General features: G+C 44.6%; 1 protein-coding gene across 1 annotated transcript; it reads left to right on the forward strand.

Moving 5' to 3' along the window:
* The first annotated feature begins 3490 nt into the window (after positions 1–3490).
* Positions 3491–17431, forward strand: LOC119701745 (cholesterol 24-hydroxylase). The gene is made up of 15 exons (XM_038138838.1): positions 3491–3683; positions 5544–5621; positions 6124–6205; positions 6755–6828; positions 7488–7574; positions 8170–8308; positions 8894–9004; positions 9811–9967; positions 10289–10351; positions 11596–11668; positions 12107–12191; positions 14014–14124; positions 14385–14473; positions 15379–15445; positions 16249–17431. The coding sequence occupies exons 1-15, from the start codon at positions 3556–3558 to the stop codon at positions 16408–16410; spliced, it is 1506 nt and encodes a 501-aa protein (XP_037994766.1). The 5' UTR covers positions 3491–3555; the 3' UTR covers positions 16411–17431.
* The last annotated feature ends 1353 nt before the right edge of the window (positions 17432–18784 follow it).

Consider the following 18784-nt stretch of genomic DNA (forward strand, 5'->3'; position numbering starts at 1 on the left):
CTCCCAGCTCAGCCTGTGGCTCCCGGGCAGATCATAAACACAGGAGTGTCTTGGGATCATGTCCTTCACTCGAGGGTACAGAAACACGTTAGAATACAAACAAAGGATTGCATTAAAGTTTGTTGGAACACAAACAAAAGCTTTTATTGAAGTTCATCTTTAAAGCATGAAAAATAAGACAATTTCTGCAACATATCCAGGCTGAGTACTTAGGGGAGTTATCAGGATAATTATATTTGCCTGAGAAGCCTAATTGTGAGAGTGTACCTGATTTATTCAGGGATTAGAACTGTATCACATAGCCTCTCTTTCCATCAAAATGTGTAAAATACATTTTGTATTTTGATCCTCTATACATCAAAATGTATAAAATACAAAGTATTTCGTCACCTCCCAGTTAGCTGCTGACAAACAAGGTACAAGCAGGAATTTTTCACAGGAACTATTCTGAAATTGATTCCAAATGAAAAAACAATGCACAGATAGTTACAATCTAGTCTTGATGGATGCTGAAAAAACATCGATGAAACTCAGAAAATCAATGTTTCATCAGGAAGTTCATTGAGTGTCTTTAAAAACATGGTTTCATCAGCTAGCTTTAGTTTTTAAACTTTCTCTGAGTGATGCTATTCTTGCTGTCAGCTATATCTTTCCTAATGATGGATACTCACATCATGTTATCATTATATGCACTGTCTGACCAGTGGGAAGGAATGGTAGATTTTTTTCTGAAAACAGGCAGTTTTAAAACCACAGCCTTAACAGGAAAAAAAAATAGTTTCATTTAAGATAAATGAAAACAATAGTTCAATAATCATGATGGTCTCTGAGAATATATACTCTAAACAGAGGGGAAAATAATTAATGGTTGTAGGGCAATTATTTTTAGCCAAAGAAGTAACCACCAGTTCAAGAAAAATTAATGTTAACACTGAATGTAACAGAAAGCCAAATAAGAAAACCAAGGAAAACCTGCAGATTGTTGTCTCCTAGCACAGTCAGTTTCCACTTGGAAACTGAAGTAAGCTGACTCTTGGAGGTGCCTGGGAGATGATTGATGCATTGGATGGACAAAAACAGGGGGTGCCAGGAGTTACATCTTCTCCCTTCTTCTGCAGAGAGGCATGACCACATGGGAGCTGCTGAGGAAGGGGTGAAGGGAAAATACCCCCCATTGCAAATGAGATGAAAACTCCTGCAGTGTCTCCTATGGTGCTGCCAAACAGGGCAGCAACCCAGATGTGAAAAATACACCATAAAATTCCAGTTAGCTTGGTATGCTACCTCCAGATGATTGAGCAAAGCTTATGCAGAGAAAGGAGTGTATAATGGGGCTGTCCTGTGAAAGTCTGTTTGGCAGGTGCTGCGCTTGTTTTTCTGTGGGCATAGAGGGGATGCAGGGATCCTGCTTCTGCTTCTCCTGCTGCGCTCAGAGCTGTGGAAATGGTGGAGAGGAGTGTCAGCCACCCTGTATGCAAGATAAGCAACCCTCAAAGGGATGGAGTGGGCACAACCTGCTGCAGCATTGGTGGAGTGACCCAGCAAGGCTCTGAGGAGGAAGGAAGAAGGGGAGGGTTTATAGGAGACTATGGAGGTTGTTGCAGTGATTGAAAGACTGCTGGACTAAGAGCAGGATGGGGAGAAAGGAGGATGCAGTAGATGGCTTGCACACATTCTTGGTTTTCTTGAGAAATCTGGGGTCTTGCTGTTCCTGTCAGGAATCCCCAGAGTGCAGAGGTCCTGCTGAGGCCAGTGATGGTTCCTTGTACCATCCTCCATCACTTTCCCTGGCTTCTTGTGAGCCAACTTACTTACTTAGCTTTCACAACAGCTTGTTGGCATGAGTTCCCCTGTTTAACAATTTGTTGTGAAAAATGTATTCCTCTTTTACACCTGCTGCTGGATCATTTCAGTGGGAACCTCCTTGTTCTTGAATTATGCAAAGTAATGACTCCATTTGTCCCTATTTATCTCCAAACCACTGGTGGTTTTTCTGACACCTGTCATAACATCCCTCACTCATCCTTTTTCCAGTTTGAGGCTCACCTGTTCTGTCTGTGCACCTGTTCTGAGCTGGTAAGAAGAGTGCATGGCATATTCCCACACGGTGGGTGTGCCCCAGGTATATCCAGGTCTCCATCTACCAGTACATTCAGGCATCTTGTTTTACTCACTCCCCCATTTCTAATCACCATCAATGCTCTGCTTGCTTCTTTGATCTGTACTGAGCATGAAGGTGAAATTCCTGAATAAGTATCACCCAAAAAATATATATAACTGGTTTGCATGTATATGGATATGTATAGACATATTTTGTCTTCCCCTATGCATTACTTTTCATTCATCAGAAATCAATTTCCATCATTATATAGCTTGGTCCCTTGTGTCCTGCAACCCTTATGCAATTTGTGTGAGTATTAGATTGCTTGTTTTGAATAGAACAGTATCAGCTCTCAGTTCTGTGTCTGGATGAGGAATGCATGTTGTATAACATGATGCCCAAAGCAGACTGCTCTAAAAACCTTCACCTACTGATTGCTACAGGCATCAACAGGACACTTCCTTGTCTCTTTTAATTAGAAGTCAACAAAAAGCCTCTGCTTCCTTGTCCTGGGACCTTGGTTTGTCTAGGACCCTTCAGAGAGGAGCTTTATTTAAAACATTTTTGTAAACAAACATAAGAAGGTGCATCATCCTTCCTGACCTCTTCATGCACTTGTGCAAAGCACTGTCTCCACCCAGGAAAGCATATATCCATACACACCCCCCCCCCCCATATATATATATATATATATATATATATATATGTATATGTGTGTGTGTGTGTGTGTGTGTGTGTGTGTGTATTTGTCATAGAATCATAGAATGGTTTGGGTTGGAAGGGACCAAAAAGATCTTCCAGTTCCACCTTCATTCCCTGCCATGGTCAGGGACTCACCTTCCACTAGACCAGGTTGCTCAAAGCCCCATTCAACCTGGTCTTGAACAATTCCAGGGATGTGGCATCCACAACTCCTCTGGGCAACCTCTTCCAGTGCCTCACTATCCTCATAGTAAATAATTTATTCCTAATATCTAATCTAAATCTACCTTCTTTAAGTTCAAAGCCATTCCCCCTTATCATATCACGACATGCCCTTGTTACAAGTCCCTTTCCAGCTCTTTTGCTGCCCCAGCAATAAGGTCTCCCCTGGAGCCTTCTTATTCTCCGGGCCGAAGAGCTCCGACTGTCTCATCCTGTCTTCATAGGAAAAGTGCTCCAGCCCTGTGAGCATCTTCGTGTCCTCTGGACATATACATACATATACATATACATATACATATACATATACATATACATATACATATACATATACATATACATATACATATACATATACATACATACACACCCCCACCGGCACACGCCGTGCGGCCGTGTTTCGCAGCACCGCGCTCCCGGCCGCCGCCGCCGGGCTCTTTAACCGGGGCCGTCCCCCCGCAGCCGGGCTCTCTCCCGGCCCGCCCCGGCCGCCCTTCGCTCGGCGCGGGGGGAGGCGCTGCCAGCCGCCGGGGATGGAGCTGCTGTGGGCGGCGGGGGGGCTCCTGCTGGCCCTGGCCCTCCTGGCCTTCGTCCTGTACTGCTGCTACGTGCAGTACATCCACGCCAAGTACGACTGCATCCCCGGCGCCCCGCGGGAGAGGTAAGGGCCCGGCCGGGCGGGCTCGGCGGCGGCGGGCAGGCTCGGTGTCCCCGCAGAGCGCTCCCTGCCAGGCCGGAGCCGTGAGGCGGCGTCAGGGCAGGCTCGGTGTCCCCGCGGAGCGCTCCCTGCCAGGCCGGAGCCGTGAGGCGGTGTCAGAGCAGGAAATCAGCCCTCCAGCCTCTGTCTGTGGGCCGGGCCGGGTGCGGGCAAGGGCAGCGGCGAGGGGTCAGGCAGGCTGGGCACAGCGCTCGTGGGTGCCCGCTTCCCGGGAAGCGCTGGCTCCGCTGGGGATCCCGCAGCCTGCTCAGCAGCACGGCCTGCCTGGCCGGGGCTGCGTGTCCCGACCGACATCTCCCGAGCGGCCACAGCGGCACGAAGGGGCGCTTCAGAGGCCGCGGGAGCTGTGCGTGTGCTCCTGACCCTGGGGAGGGGCCTGGCACCGCCCGCCGTCCCACACTGCGCCAGCAGGCACGCTGACACTGACTCCACCAGGCACCTTCCGTGACCGCCTTCATAAGCCAGGTGTTTAGTTTCTGCCAAAAAGAAATAAAGATGTCATAAGTGATAAGGGACAATGAGAAAGCTGCCAGCAAGGCAGTGGCAGCGCTGTCACAACGAGTCATGGTTCTTGCAGGAGTGTGTGAGCTCCCCACTTAACCTCACCCGTGGGTGCACGTGCCCTCCGTAACATGGCACAGGAAGAGACACCAGCGCTCATGCGCAGCCTTACAGGGACACCACTCTCTCCTGCCCACCTCCAGGCTTCATCCTACTTGTGTAATCAGGGTCAGATACCACGAGTAGAGAGAGGATGATCTTGTCATACCTGAAACTGCTCGTCCTTGGCTTCATTTTGAGGTGTGAAGTAACACCATGGAGTGATGGCACACCAGAGGAGCCATGAGTGGGACATTTTTTCCTGTGCAGCAGATAGAGCAGTTTCCAGAGCTAACAAAAGAGTTGTGTTGTGTTTCAGGCTTTCACATCTTTTTGGGATACAATTACAGAGGAGTCAAACAAGTAGAGGATTAAAAGTTTCTGTAGATGTTGAGTAACTTTGTTGAGTTCTTGTTATTTTAAGTGCCTCCCAGTTCCAACAGTAATGAAATAAGAGCCTGATTCCCCCCATAGCTTATTTATACTGCAAAGGATGATAACATGGCTCTCTGTTTCTCAAATGGAAAACAGGTCTTGAGTGCAGCTTGCTTCATTTAGAGAGGAGCTTGGGCAAATCTTCCCTCAGATTTATGCAAAGCCAGTGGGAATTCACCATTCACAGTTGAAAGAAGAAATTGATCTCTAAGTTTTTAATGCAGCTATATTTGAAGAGTTAACATTTTTTATTAATTTCTTCAATTCCAATATTAACCAGTAATTATCCTCCTCAGTATTTGAAATGATGCAGTTTTGCACAGAAGGAGATGGTTCCTAATTTCCCTTAACAGAAATCCATTGACAGAAATGAAGTTACACTTACCAGGGATAAGCTTGTATTAAGGAGTATTTAATGCAAATACCTCTTTCATGTGCAGCAACGTAATTGCTGCAGTTAAGATTCACTCAGACAGGCAAAGAGCAAAGCAATTCATGGGGGATCCCATCCAGACCCAAACATCTCCTACAATACAGCATAACAAAAAAAAATCTCATCCTTTATCTCTGTGCTGCTCTTCCTGGCTGCATGTGAGCACCAGCCTGTCCTTGGTCCCCAGTTCACCAGCTTGGTGAGGGCTCAAGAGTTATTTTCATCTTCCCTTACGAGGAAAACATGAGCAACACTCACTGAGCAACCAGGATTGCAATTCATACAAACCCCTATGCTGGCATCCTCGTGACACTCTTAACCTTCGTATTCTGCAGCTTTTTATTTGGACACCTGCCCATCGTATGGAGAATGGTGAGGAAACAGGAGTTTACGCCAGATCTCTTGCTGCAGTGGTAAGTTGAGGCACATCAGTAACATTGAATGGGGTAGTCCTGTAGCACATATGGAGAAATCAAAACACAAGGACCCTTACAGAATTACATAATTAACATCATTGAGAAGGCTGGCAGAAGAGGTAGAGAGAGGGCATTGATCTTTCAGATCAGATTAGATACTAGAAAAAACTTTTTCACTAGAAGAATGGTTAGCCATTGGAATAAGGATAATTGTGGAAACTTTGTGGAAATGTTCAAGAGGCATCTGAATGTGGCACTTGGGGATATGGTTTAGGGGTGATTGTGGTGGTGATGGGTTGATGGTTGGATCAGATTATCTTGAAGGACTCTTCCAACCTTGATTATTCTGTCCTGTGATTGTCTTAATGGCTTTATTGGCTGGGGACTGCAGTAGTTCCCACTGCAATGTGCTCTGGTCCTTCAAGGTTATTAGATCTTAGCTGATACATGTTGGTAGTTTGTATCATAATTCTCTTTTTTTAATTTTCTCTTCTTGCAGGGCAGAGAAATACGGACCTGTTGTACGAATCAATGCCTTTCACAGAGTGTCAGTATTGATTGTGAGTCCTGAAGGAGTAAAGGTACTGAAAAATAAAGCCAAATCAATGGTGGGGATTGGCCCATTCCTCCATAACAGGAGAGCTGGTGCCTGATGATCAGAGCAGCAAAGAGCAGTCAATCTGTTCTTGGCTTTGGCTGGGTTAGGAGGATGAAGTGCTTTACTCTCCAGGCTGTCCTGATTTTTTTTTCCTTGATCAGTTAATTTATTTTGTTACTTTTACTTAAACAGCACATATAGCAAACATTTCCATTTGTGAAAAGCAGGCTGTCTGCAAGAGTTTAGTATCTCAAATGAATGGGACACAAGAGACCAAATTTCTTTCTCTAAATCTTTGGAATTACCACAGAGTGAGATTTCAGGTCATTGGGCAAAAAAGTGCTGGAGGAATGCAGCACAGGAACTGGGGAATCAGGGCACACCAAACAATTCATCTACTCTTCAGACTATAGCTGCAGAAGAAGAGAGTAGATGAACATTTTGTGAAATAGTTTCATAAGTAGTGAAATTTTGTGTTTTGTCTGGGAAACAGATTGCACTCAGTATTCACTGACCCGAGGTTTGATTTTAGGAATTCTTGATGTCACCACAGCACCCAAAGGATCCGACGGTGTATGGTACTCTCTTCAGCCTGTTTGGTGAGAGGTAGGCAAAACCCATCTGATCAGATCACTGTGATCTGAAAATAAGTGCAAGATTAATAGTATCAAAGGCATGTCATTTTGACTCAGACCATTTGCCTTAGTGTGGGGATTAATTTCTGATTCCAGACACATGTAAGGAGCATGTACCTATTCAACTATATGTCAAATATCTTCCCAGTCAGAGAGGAGGATATGTTGGATTTTGTTTCACCTTGATCATGTATCCTTTTTCCCTGGGGATGTCCAGTTAGTGTCAGAGCAGTCTGCTCAAGACCATCATCAAAGTTCTCAGATTTTAGAGCACTCCATAAGGCATGTCAGTTTGCAACTTCTAAATTCAATTCCAAAAAAAGGGAATTTTACTTTGTTAGTCTGAAGCTTTAAAAAATATAATAGTCCAGTTATTACATTAATTATTAGCATAACAGGTGTAATGAACCGGCATCTTATTGAACTCAGCAGTCCACACCTACCTGGAGAAAAAAATCTGTGGTTCAGTTGTTGTCCACAGTGATGCAATGGTTGCATACTCAAAGGTTCTCCCTACACATGGCAAAAATAAAAGAAAGTAGATGTGAAAGACTTACATTTGTGACTACATGGGGTTCAGCAGGCTCCATTGCATAAACCTGTTCCTTTCCTTGCTTTCCTGTGTGCTAGGTTTCTAGGGAATGGCTTGGTAACTGTTTGCAACCATGAGCATTGGCACAAGCAGCGGAAGATAATGGATCCAGCTTTCAGCCGCAGGTAAGGCAAATACTTCTGGGACCATCTAGCTGTTGCTTTTACTGTGTCATCATGCTTCTCCCTGTCATTATTTGATATTTGGATGAAAAAGGCCCCTACATTCAGTGCCAAAATCATATTTAACCTAGAATCCAGCACTCAATTCTCATGCTAAGTATAATTTGACCAGACTTCCCATGGAGCAGTGACACCCCTATGAACTCAGCAATGGCAGAAAGGTCCCAAGGTTGTGTATCCTGGAGTATGGTTGTGGCTGCCTTATCCTGTTGGAAAAGAGAAGGCAGAGGGTTGGTCTGGTTTCCTTGTGCACCTTGATGCATTGTGTGTAGGGTCCAAAGATAAAAGTCCATGTGCAAAGGGCACAGGCCACCACCCTTTGCCATGACACATGTTAATTACATGGCAGGGCAGAGCAGGACTGGTGTAAGAAGAATGTGGCTCATTCTATATGTTTGCTTTTTAATGTATTAAGGCAAATTAATTATAAATTAAAAAAAAACTTGACCATTTTCTATGGAAAACAATGAAGGTTATTTTGTCTGAGCAAAGATGTCCTCTCCAGAGCCCCCATTACTCACCGTTATTGATTGTTCAGCTACCTGATTGGTCTGATGGAAACTTTTAATGAAAAAGCAGAGGAGCTGATGGAGAAGCTGGAGGAAAAGGCAGATGGAAAAACAGAGTTTAGCATGCTGTCGATGATGAGCCGGGTGACTATGGATATCATTGGAAAGGTACCAGCTATCCCTTTCTTGTTTCCTCTCAACTGGCAGGAAGGGATGGAAGTGATGCCTACCAGCAGCAGGATGGGATCAGGAGCTGGAGGCAGGGAGAAAGACCTTTACCCAGCAGTGCCAGAAGACCTGCAGGACTAATAGTGCCACTTCCATTCAGGCTGAGCCATGGGAAAGGGCAGGTAGGGAAGGGTTTGCATAGTCTAGGTGTGGCCGGCAGGATGGGGACCCTTTGCAAAAGTCCTTTCAGCCTCATGCCTCCCACCCCTCCATGCCAAAAGGGACACACCAGGGCTCTTTCATGGCTGGAGGTTGTCGTATTGCCATTGCGTGTCAGCAGGAAGTCTGCCTTACGCTGCCTTTTCCCTTTCTGTGCAAGCCAGTTTGGGAGGAATGGAGAATAGTGGTAAATTATTAATCCACCCAAATAAGGAGAAAAAATGATGTCGATGTTCCTCCCCTCGCAGCCTCCTGCAAGGTAGGATCCAGCCTGAGATATTTTTAGGGGAAGAGGCGGTGCTGCGAGGCTATCCTGCTCTTTCACCCCCACCTCAGCAAGTTGCCTTTTTCTCTCCTGCTTCTCAGGTAGCCTTTGGCCTGGAATTGAATGCACTGAGTGATGACCAGACACCTTTACCCAATGCTGTGACTAAGATTATGGAAGGACTGAACAAGGCACGCGACCCCTTCGTAAGGGTCTGTACTCCCCTCACTTCAGTCCCCTCTCCTCACACTCAGCTGCTCCTCCTTGAGTTCATGGAGCTGTGCAAGGTCCATGTATGTCAGGGAAACAGTCATCTGTAGATCTTTCCCTGCAATGGGCATCAAGATAAAATTCATTACTGCTTTAAAAAACTGATGAAATTAGCATTAATATTTAATGCTTCCTTTTTTTCTTTTGTCCCCACCCCTGCATGTGTCTCTTTCTGATATGGTTTTATGCTCTCATACCCATTAAAAATTGAGATTTTTGCCATTTGCCCAAGAAGGGTGGCAGCCTTCACTCAGGGTGGAAGAAATTTGAGCATTCTTGCTGTGAAGAAATTGTATTTTCAACCCAAATTAATCTACCAAATTCATCTGCTAGGAAATTATGGATGTAATATGAAATATTTAAGTAAAGAATTATTCCAGGGTCTCATGAAAGCTGTAGTTCAGGCTTTTAGAGCTCCTGTTTTCTTTTTTGAGACCAGGGCTGAGATTCTGCATTGCATGCTGCAGTTTCTTTCCGTGGAGAGGTGATGAATTTTGCTCACAGTGCCCAGAACATCAGCTCTGACTCTGACGAGACATGACATCAGCATGCACAGATTGAAATATTTCTTATTTCAGCCCAAACCCTTCAACCCCTGGGTTGTTGCATTCAGTTTGTTGCATGGAGAGCAGATGTTTTTGTGACAAGTGTGATTTAGTGCAAAACAAGGTGCTCAGTTGGAAAATAACACTGACATTATTTTTTACCAGCAAAAGGAATAAAATGACAAAAGGAATTCTGTGTTCAGTTCATGCCAGGGAAGCGGAAGCTGGTAAAGGAGGCCAGGGAGAGTGTGAGGCTGTTGAGACGTGTAGGGAAGCAGTGCATTGACCAGAGGAGAGAAGCCATCCAGAATGGGAAAGAAGCCACAATGGATATTCTTACACAGATACTGAAAGGAGATGGTAAGAGACACGTTGCTGTTAGAGTGAATTTCTCTGCGGTATGTTTTGCTGTGAAATTCAGGGAGGATTGTTTAGGGGATCTGAACTTGGGTCTTCCTTTAAAGATGTTTTCACATTGAAGATAGTGAGGGTTGCTTTGAAAATTCCCTGTTTCTTTGTGTTGGATCAAATATTGGTTACAAGTCACCACTGAAATGCCCACTCAGCATCCTCTCTCGATGCCACCTCAGCAATATGTGCCAAACAGGGCAGAGCATACTGGCTGGTCCAGCTGGGGCACAGGGGCATTTTCTAATTTCAATTGTTTTTCTATCTTGACAGCTCTGGAGGAGACTAGAGATGATGAAAACATTCTGGATAACTTTATCACTTTCTTTGTTGCAGGTTGGTAGCTTTTTTAAGATTTTTTTTTTTAGTGGGAAGCTATACTCATTCTTGAGCTGTCTAAAAGGTCATGATTAACATCCTTTTAAATTATAATTAACATCATGATTAACATCATCACTGCATGTGATGCTGCTGCAACCAGGAGTCTCTTGGTTGGAAGACCAAATATTACACTGGCATAGGACCAGCTGCGTGAGGTCTGAAGAGAACTCTTAATTTTCTTACAGGCAAATAATGTATTGTCCTCTTTCAGTGATACCAACACAACAAATAATGCCAGGTTGGTGTTTTCCAACCACTGCCTTCCCACTCTGTGTTCCAGCCTTTGTCTTTCCACTGCCCACTGGGGTGCAAGGATATTCCTTACAGGGTTCTGGCACTTCCCCCCAGATCCCACTAAACCACCCAGATCCCACTAATCCCCACCAAAAACATCTTTTATGTGTTCAGTGTGTCTTTGCATCACCTCACCCACATGATTAAATGCTATTCTTGCCTAAGTAGAAGAAAGCACTGTCAAGCCAATCAGAAAATGTATGGGCTAAATAATTATATGAGATAGTTGGGTTTTTTTGCAGATTTTGCAGATCAAGATTATTTAGGTTCATAAGAAGGTGTGGTCAAAATGCTGTTATTTAGCAAGAAAGATGTTATTGTAGCGGACATCTTTGCAGAAGTCTGTTTTCTGTAGTGCTTGAAAATAGTACATCTGTATATCCATGAAAAAAAAAGGAAAACTGTTCACATCAGAGAGTCACAAAGTGGATAAGGTTGGAAGGGTCTTCTGGTCTAAACTCCCTGCTCAAGTAGGGTCATCCTAACATGTAAAGCAGACCTTTCAAAGAAAGATGTTAAGAAGCTCTGTTTTCCCTCAAAACCAGTAAATCCTTCCTTTTTGGCAGAGCTGTGTGTTCCATAATATGACAAGGCAAATCTTGGACCTCGCTGGCCCTCCTGTTAGCGAGCTCATGACCAGTAGGTGCTGCATGCAACCACTGCAGCTTTGCTTGGGCATGATGGGTCATATCTTTGCCAGCTATGTCCTTTTCTTGTCATTGTTGAAAGCTCTTTACATAGACTTTACATACCTTTTATTATTTCCTTCATTTTCTAGCATATTTAAAATAAACCTTCAGGGTTTGATGTTTAAAGCTTCCTATTCACAATTACCCTAGTAGACCATCTTTGTATCGTGTTATTATTTCATACTAACTTTTAAACTGTTTTTTTTTTATCATTAGGTCATGAAACCAGTTCCAATCAGATGACATTTACAGTAATGGCACTGGGTCAGCATCCTGAAATACTGGAAAGGTATGTGTGCTCCAATTTTCAGACCCAGCTTGATGTTAATTTCAAGGTGAACTTAATTGTAAGAGTTATTAAAAAGATAGGCTCATTAAATTACAGCCTCCCTTCCAAAATAAACAGTTTCCTAGTACCAATATATCCAAAATGTAGGAAAAGAAAAAACTTACGATGGATTATTTCAGTTTCACCTCGGTGATTTTTTTCAAAGCCTTTTTCCATGTAGGTCCCAAATCCCACCTGATCCAGCTGCCCTGTATGCACATTGCCTCATCCTGATATGAGGTACAAGTTCAGGAAGCCTGGATGGGAACTGGTTGGCATTTTGCCTGAGGATTGGTGTTTAAATCCAACTCAGTGTCTGGAACGTAAAATGATGTGATTTATCAACTTGCCTAGCAAGAAACAGGCAACTGCATCTCACAAGTTTTAATTGAATTTCAGGGCTCAGGCTGAAGTGGATGAGGTTCTTGGTGCCAAGAGAGACGTTGACTATGAGGATCTTGGCAAGCTCACCTACTTATCACAGGTACTGTAAGAGTGAGGTAAGGTACCAGGCAGAGCTGTTTGGTAGCACCTCTGACGTGTCATGGAGAAGCCCCACACTTTTAAAACTTTAGAAACAATGCTAATATTTTATCCTGATAGTGTTTGTCCCCAGAGAGTCAGCCAGCAGGTAGCTTGACACATTTGCAGCAGCCTAGACTTACTGGGAAGATGCTTCTTAAATTTACAGATTCCTTCACTGCTTTCCTTAATTGTTACCAGTCTGGAAGCTAGAGTAGAGTTGCATAATCCCTATCTGTTTAAGGTGAAACAATAGCTGTAATTTTAAGAAAGGTGTGCAGATTTGAGCCCAGCCTGTGTGTGAATCCCACATACTTTCCTAATTCAGTGCTCCATTTTTGTTTGATTATTGTTAAAGCATTTCCAGCTATGATCTCACCATATGCAATAAAGAGGGATTTGAGGATAGCCAAAAATAATGGCTGGGTTTTCTAATGTCAATTTTTCATTATTCAGTCTTGAAACCCTCTTCAGTCACTCAGGGGTGGTGGGAGAAAGAGTTTGGTCCTAAAAGAGGTCTTGTGTATAAAAGTGCTGGTTGGTAATGAACTGCAAAGCCTGGGTTGGCTATTAGCCAGTGTTTGTGTTGCATTTCCTTTCTTCACAAGATGGGGGACACCAGTAGCCCTCAGGAGAGGCTGAATCACAGTCCTGGCAGCTGTGCTGCATAAATTGCCCTGTGATTTTAGTAGTCCACCATGATCCTTTTTGTTTTAAACTGCTCTGCTGAGGTGAGCAACAGTGTTTTACCATTCGGCATATCGCATCTGACAAATTACTGTGCTTTGATAGCAGATAGATTTCATAGGTCTATTTTTCATAAGGAAAAGGCAATTCTGTGTGATTACAGAAATCAACAGGCTTCCTTAGGCTTCTCCAAACACCATCACAATTATACTACTCCAATTAGGATGAGGTATCTAAGCCTTTGAGTTTTAAGACAGATCACATGAGAGCTCCTCAAAGCAGACAGTTTATTTAACATCACAGTCTTGGATCTGTACAATCAAAATCAGTCACCCTTGGTCAGAGCCAGTCCATCACTGGAGTATCAGAGACTATGGGACTCCTCTCCTGTTGTTCAGGCAATTCTGAATCCTTTTGTCCAGGTTTCTTTTCCATTAGTCCACTCGTGCATGCACACTGTTAATTGCATTTTCGGTGTGATGCTCATGTGCGCTGTTAATTAGGTTTCACTTTGATGAAATAAGCCATTCTTACAGCTCACTGACACCAAAAGAAGTGGTCTTGTTCCATTTTTTTCTCAACATTCCCTCTTCATTTTCCTTTGCCAGGTTGTTTTTTGTCCTTTTGGGGCTCTGACCTGGCTCAGCTCCTCAAGCAGCAGGAGCAGGACAAAGCTTCTGGAGCTGAGTGGGAAGGAGGCGGCAGCAATCTCCCACCCTCATGGCAGCCAGTGCCCAGAACAGCTCATCAGGGGCAGGAGACTTCAGTCTTAGATATTCCCTCTGAGTTTGCTTCCTAATAATTTTTCGCTTAGTTGTTCATCTGACTTGAGGTGTTAGATCTGTTCCAGGATCTCTTCTGGATTTTGTGGTTTTTTCTCTCTATTTTATCAGCTGTAAGAAAGAACCAGGCCTGAAGGAGCTGACTTAGCCATATATTTTGCCTGCAGGAGTCCAAGGCAGATAGACCAGCATCTGTTTCAAAAGTCATAATCTCCCATTTAGCAAACGTGAAAGGCCACAGGGAGGTAATTAATTTTATTTCTGCTTCCTGCAGTGTATAAACTAACTGACTTCTTGTGCTTTTTGCTGCCACAGGTTTTGAAGGAGTCACTGCGGCTGTACCCGCCCGTCTCGGGGACGCTCCGCAGGCTGGAGAAGGAGCAAGTCATCAATGGCATCAGAATTCCTGCAAACACCACGGTCTTTGTGAGTCCCATCCACCTTCAGCAGCTTTTAACTGCCCCAGTTAATCCAAATGTAACAGACCTGTGGATGAGAGGGCCAAAATCTTCCCTGGGCATATTTGTACTGGCTTCTCTAAAATTTTGACTAAAATTGGGGTATGGATTAAGACTCTCAGTTGGGGCTGGAGAGTGAAAGGCATTTATGGTTTTATACCTCTGACAGTAAAGAGGCATTTTCAGTGTGTTGCTCCTGACTAACAAAAATTAACTTTTTCTTGGCAGCTCAACACTTACGTTATGGGGAGAATGGAAAAGTTTTTCAAGGATCCACTTACTTTTGATCCAGATCGATTCAGCAAAGATGCACCTAAGTGAGCTTCTTTTTATTCCCATGTTATTAAATATGTATTAAGAAACCATTACAGGAAGAGATTTTAAGGGAAAGAAAAGTAGAATAAAACTATTTTTCCATTCTAGTATGAGTAACACTACGTCATCCAAATGTGAATAGACAGCAACAATGCACAGCTTTTGTTCAAGAATTCTTTAGACCACATGTTACCTTACAGAAGAAAACCAAAAACAATGTTATTGTTATTAAATGTTTATGTTGAGGTCAAAGCTTTGGGCCCAAACCAGGTTGAATATTTGCCTTAGTACATTGCAAGCATTTAATGCATGACAGCCCTGGTCCCAGGGTGCTTGAAATGTCTCCATATTAGACAGGGGAGGAGGGGCTGAGGGAGGGAAGATGCTGTTCAGCCTCGTGGGCAGGCAGCCTAAGTCTAGTCAGTGGTCAGGAGTGCAATAGGAGGAACCAGTGAGTGACTAAACAGATGCAGAGATCAGCACCAGCTACTTCATGAGTCAGGAGTTTTCCTTCAGCCTTTAGTTAGTCTGGTCTCCTAAACCACACACGCCCTCACTCACGTGGTTCAGAGCTGCCAGAAGCAGCAATCATTGGGCAGATCGTGACATCCTCATGACAGGCTGAAGAGCATTTAGAGCGTGCTTGACATTCAGCTTTGAAACAAGGCTGGCATGCATCAAAACAGCTCTGGCAGCTGAGCCGTGCAGTAAAGAGAGATGACAAGGAAATGTGCTGCTGAGCTGTATTGCTGCTCTGAAGCAAAAAGAGTGAATTTGGAGACTGCTTTAACAAGTGCAATAGGTGAGGGGATATTTAGACAATTTCCTTGCTGCTGTGATGAAATATTTGCTTGTTTCTTTACAACCAAGTTGTCAGAGTGACAATTTTGAACATTTTTCTTTGCAGGCCATATTACTGCTATTTTCCATTCTCTCTGGGACCCCGATCCTGCATCGGGCAGGTGTTTGCACAGGTGAGTGGAGGTCTGGAACAACACTTGCTTAGCAAGCCCTGGGCCAGCTCAGGGTGTGCTGACCATGGGTGGTGGTGGGCACCAGAGGCCACACTTACGTGCACTGCCCCTCTTCTCCTCAGAGGGAAGATGTCCCCGCATGCCCGTGACAGGCATGTCTCTCAAATGCTGTCACAGGAGCAGACATCCATGCAGCCAAGGTATCTGCAGGGAGGAGCAGCAGGCTGCACTCCCTCCAAACTTTCCTGGGTCAGTCTGCCCAAATCCAAACTCCTTAATGGGAATCACAGTCAATATTCCTTTGCCAGCCAAGATCAAGCACACAGGGGATGTGCAGGGGGTCTTGGGGATCATCTCATGGCTGCCACTGACAGAATCAAGGCAGGGAAGACATCAGCTGGAGGAGGACACAAGACAGAACTGACCCAGAGGAGGTGAGGAAGGGGCTACATGGGTAGAAGGAACACTTTAATGTGTGTGAGCATGGCAGAGAGTGTTTCAGGACAGCCAGAGGCCAGTGCTTTGGTCTGTGCTGTGAGCTCATGTAAACACCAGTGCTCAGAGTGCTTCAGTTCTACAGTCTGACTTCAAAATGGGTTTAACACAAAACAGAAAGACTGATCTTAGTGCCTGTCAGTTGTCTTCAAGTCCAGGAAGTCTCAGGATTCCTGCCCAAACTCAACCGGCTGCATGAACAGAATAACATTTAACTTTCAAATCTCTGTATTGACAAAGCAGTATAAGACAGCAGACTGACTTTAAGCTGTATTTGCTGTCATTGACTTCTGTTTTCTTCTTAACAGATGGAGGTAAAAGTGGTGATGGCAAAGCTGCTGCAGAGGTTTGAAATACAGCTGGTGCCAGGACAGAGTTTTCAACTCATCGAGGCTGGAACCTTAAGGCCACTAGATGGAGTAATATGTAAATTAAAGCCAAGGAGCTCTGCAAGAGGCTGCCAGGCATGACTGCTCAGGGAGGAGAGCTTGGCATGCTACTGGTAGTGTTTCTTCTGATTTTGAAGATCTTGGCACTAATCAAAGGTTAGATTTTGTAGACCCCTTTAGAGGACTACTAGACTGAAATTATTTCTAACCTTCCTTTTAATTTACTGAAGAAAACCTTACAAGAGTCACTCTACTGAGCATCTTCAATCTGGAAGTGTGCCTGGAATTGCCAAGTTTGTTCTTTTCCCTGGGGGGCTATTTGATTCTGACCAGACTTGGAACCAAGATGATCCTTTCACTGGGGTATCCCTGTGCCACACAAACTTATACTCCAATCCCAGCTCATGGTTTCCACTAAGCTTACATACAAGACAACATGGTCTAAGTAAGCCCTTGTTTGGGGAGTTTCTTACTTGCACAATGAAATCAGAAAAGAGTAGAGCATAGATTTGGGCTGAATTTAGGAAGAGATGCTTGGAGATAGTCTCTTGGTCAAAGCAATTTTTCTATCCCTGCTCCTAATGTGAATAACAATTGAGAGAACAATCTGAAAAAAAAACTTCAAAAAATCAGAGTCTGAGGCCACTACTTTCTCCTGTTGCTACTGCCTGATTTTTATTCAGTCTCTTCTGCTTTTCTTTTGGTATTATGTAAAGCATAGATTCCCAGTGCACACTGTAGAAAGGGACTATCCTGCTTCCTCCTACCCCTCCACACAGCCTGTGCTCATTCTTCTGAGACACTCTTCTTTGTGGGGAAAGGGAGGGCTGCAAATAAGTGCCTGAACTAAATGCTGCTTAAAATGGTGTTGCCACTGAAGAAATGTGTCTGCAATTTGAGCCAGAGACAGGAAGGTCCTGCACCCCCTTCTTCTGCAGATGTGCCTGAATAGCTCACTGCATGTAGGCTTGCAGCCAGGCCCTGCTAGGGAGAAAAAAACTATCATTTGAAAATGCTGCCTTCCAGAAATGTAGATACCTAACAGGAGTTTGGGCCTCCTCTATCATGAAATACAGAGAATTAAAGGCATTTGATGCTGCCACTTTTGTTTCTGATCTTTCTGAATTAAAAGAGCAAGAACACGGTCTATACACTGTCAGGTTCCTGTGGTGGTTTCCATACCAGGAGAGTAACATCCCAGAGCTTTTCCTGACCTTGCTGCTGTTGTGCACCATCTCATTCAGTGCAGCAGTGGGATAGCAGGCCCAGAAGGTTGATGCTGCTTTTGATAATACAATCAACACCTCACAGTGTAATAATATGACTTTCATCTGGGGTACCAGTGCCTGTATTACAAGGGAAAGTTTAATCCATCGATCGGTAGACCAGCTCTTCAAGATCTTGTGCTGGAAATCTGATTATATCCTCCTAGACAGTAATGAAATCTCATTGGGAAGGCTGGGGACACTTCAGCTGGACATGTGTTCCCAGGAGCTGATACAGGCTGAATGTGCTGGTGGCATAAGAAATGCCTGAATCCTGGGAATGTGTCAAGGGCAGGGCAGTATCTCAGTGCTGTGGGGAGTGGGGGGGAAGCTGTGACAGGAGTGGCATATGCTGTGAACAGCACACAGGCAGCTTGACAAACCCTGGCAAATTGTGCTGTGGAAATGTGAGATGTCACCACACCAGGGCTCTGCTCAGTGCTACAATGAACTAGTTGAGATTCATTAGTTACACACACCTAAATTCTTTCTGCCACTTCTGCAATGAGGTCAGGCACCTCCAAGGAGGGCTCAAGGGGGGTGTTAGTGTGTTAAAATTCTGCAGTGAGTTCTGTCAGCCCATGGGCCCAAGACCAGAGCTTCCTGACTGCTTTGTGCTTACCTCCTCAGAGGATACTCTTCCTGCTCTCTCTGCAAGCCCAAATGCCATCCAGCTTGTACAGGACCACTGGCCCAGGCCTTGCTCTTTTTCCTGCATCCAGGACTGTCTCCTGTCAGGCTGATTGCCTCCCAGCAGATGGCAAGCACTCATTGCTGATGCACCCAACAGCAGCAGCACTCCTCAGCCTTCACAGCTCCTCTCTTAGGTCAGGCTGCCCTCTTACCACCAGAGGAGATGGTGGCCTGTGGGGCCATGCCAATGCCCTGCAGTGTTCTCATGGTTTCATCCTGCTCCTCTTGCCAGGTGGTCATCCTTCGTCTGACAAAAAACAACAATAACAACAACAAACAAAAACAAACAAAACCCCAAACAAACAAACAAAAAAAACCCCAAACAGAGCAGGTTCTGGAAAGCTGCTTCCCAGTGGCCTATATGCCAACTGGGTGGTGGCATCAGGTTTGCTAAACCCTACTGAGAAACCTCAGACCAGAAGTGCCTAGGGAGACAGCTGTGCCTGCCATGGGCTGTAAAAACACCTGGGAGCTGCAGCTGTCTTGAACACCACAGA

Source organism: Motacilla alba, chromosome 5 (genome assembly GCF_015832195.1).
Source record: "Motacilla alba alba isolate MOTALB_02 chromosome 5, Motacilla_alba_V1.0_pri, whole genome shotgun sequence".
In the NCBI taxonomy this organism is placed as follows: domain Eukaryota; kingdom Metazoa; phylum Chordata; class Aves; order Passeriformes; family Motacillidae; genus Motacilla; species Motacilla alba.

What these genes read in the sequence shown, in the direction of transcription:
- LOC119701745 (XM_038138838.1), top strand. Translation starts at nt 3,556, where the DNA reads ATGGAGCTGCTGTGGGCGGCGGGGGGGCTCCTGCTGGCCCTGGCCCTC. An exon ending in CCCGGCGCCCCGCGGGAGAG is followed by an intron (nt 3,684 to 5,543) that starts GTAAGGGCCCGG and finishes CGTATTCTGCAG; the next exon opens with CTTTTTATTTGGACACCTGC. An exon ending in CACGCGACCCCTTCGTAAGG is followed by an intron (nt 9,005 to 9,810) that starts GTCTGTACTCCC and finishes TTCTGTGTTCAG; the next exon opens with TTCATGCCAGGGAAGCGGAA.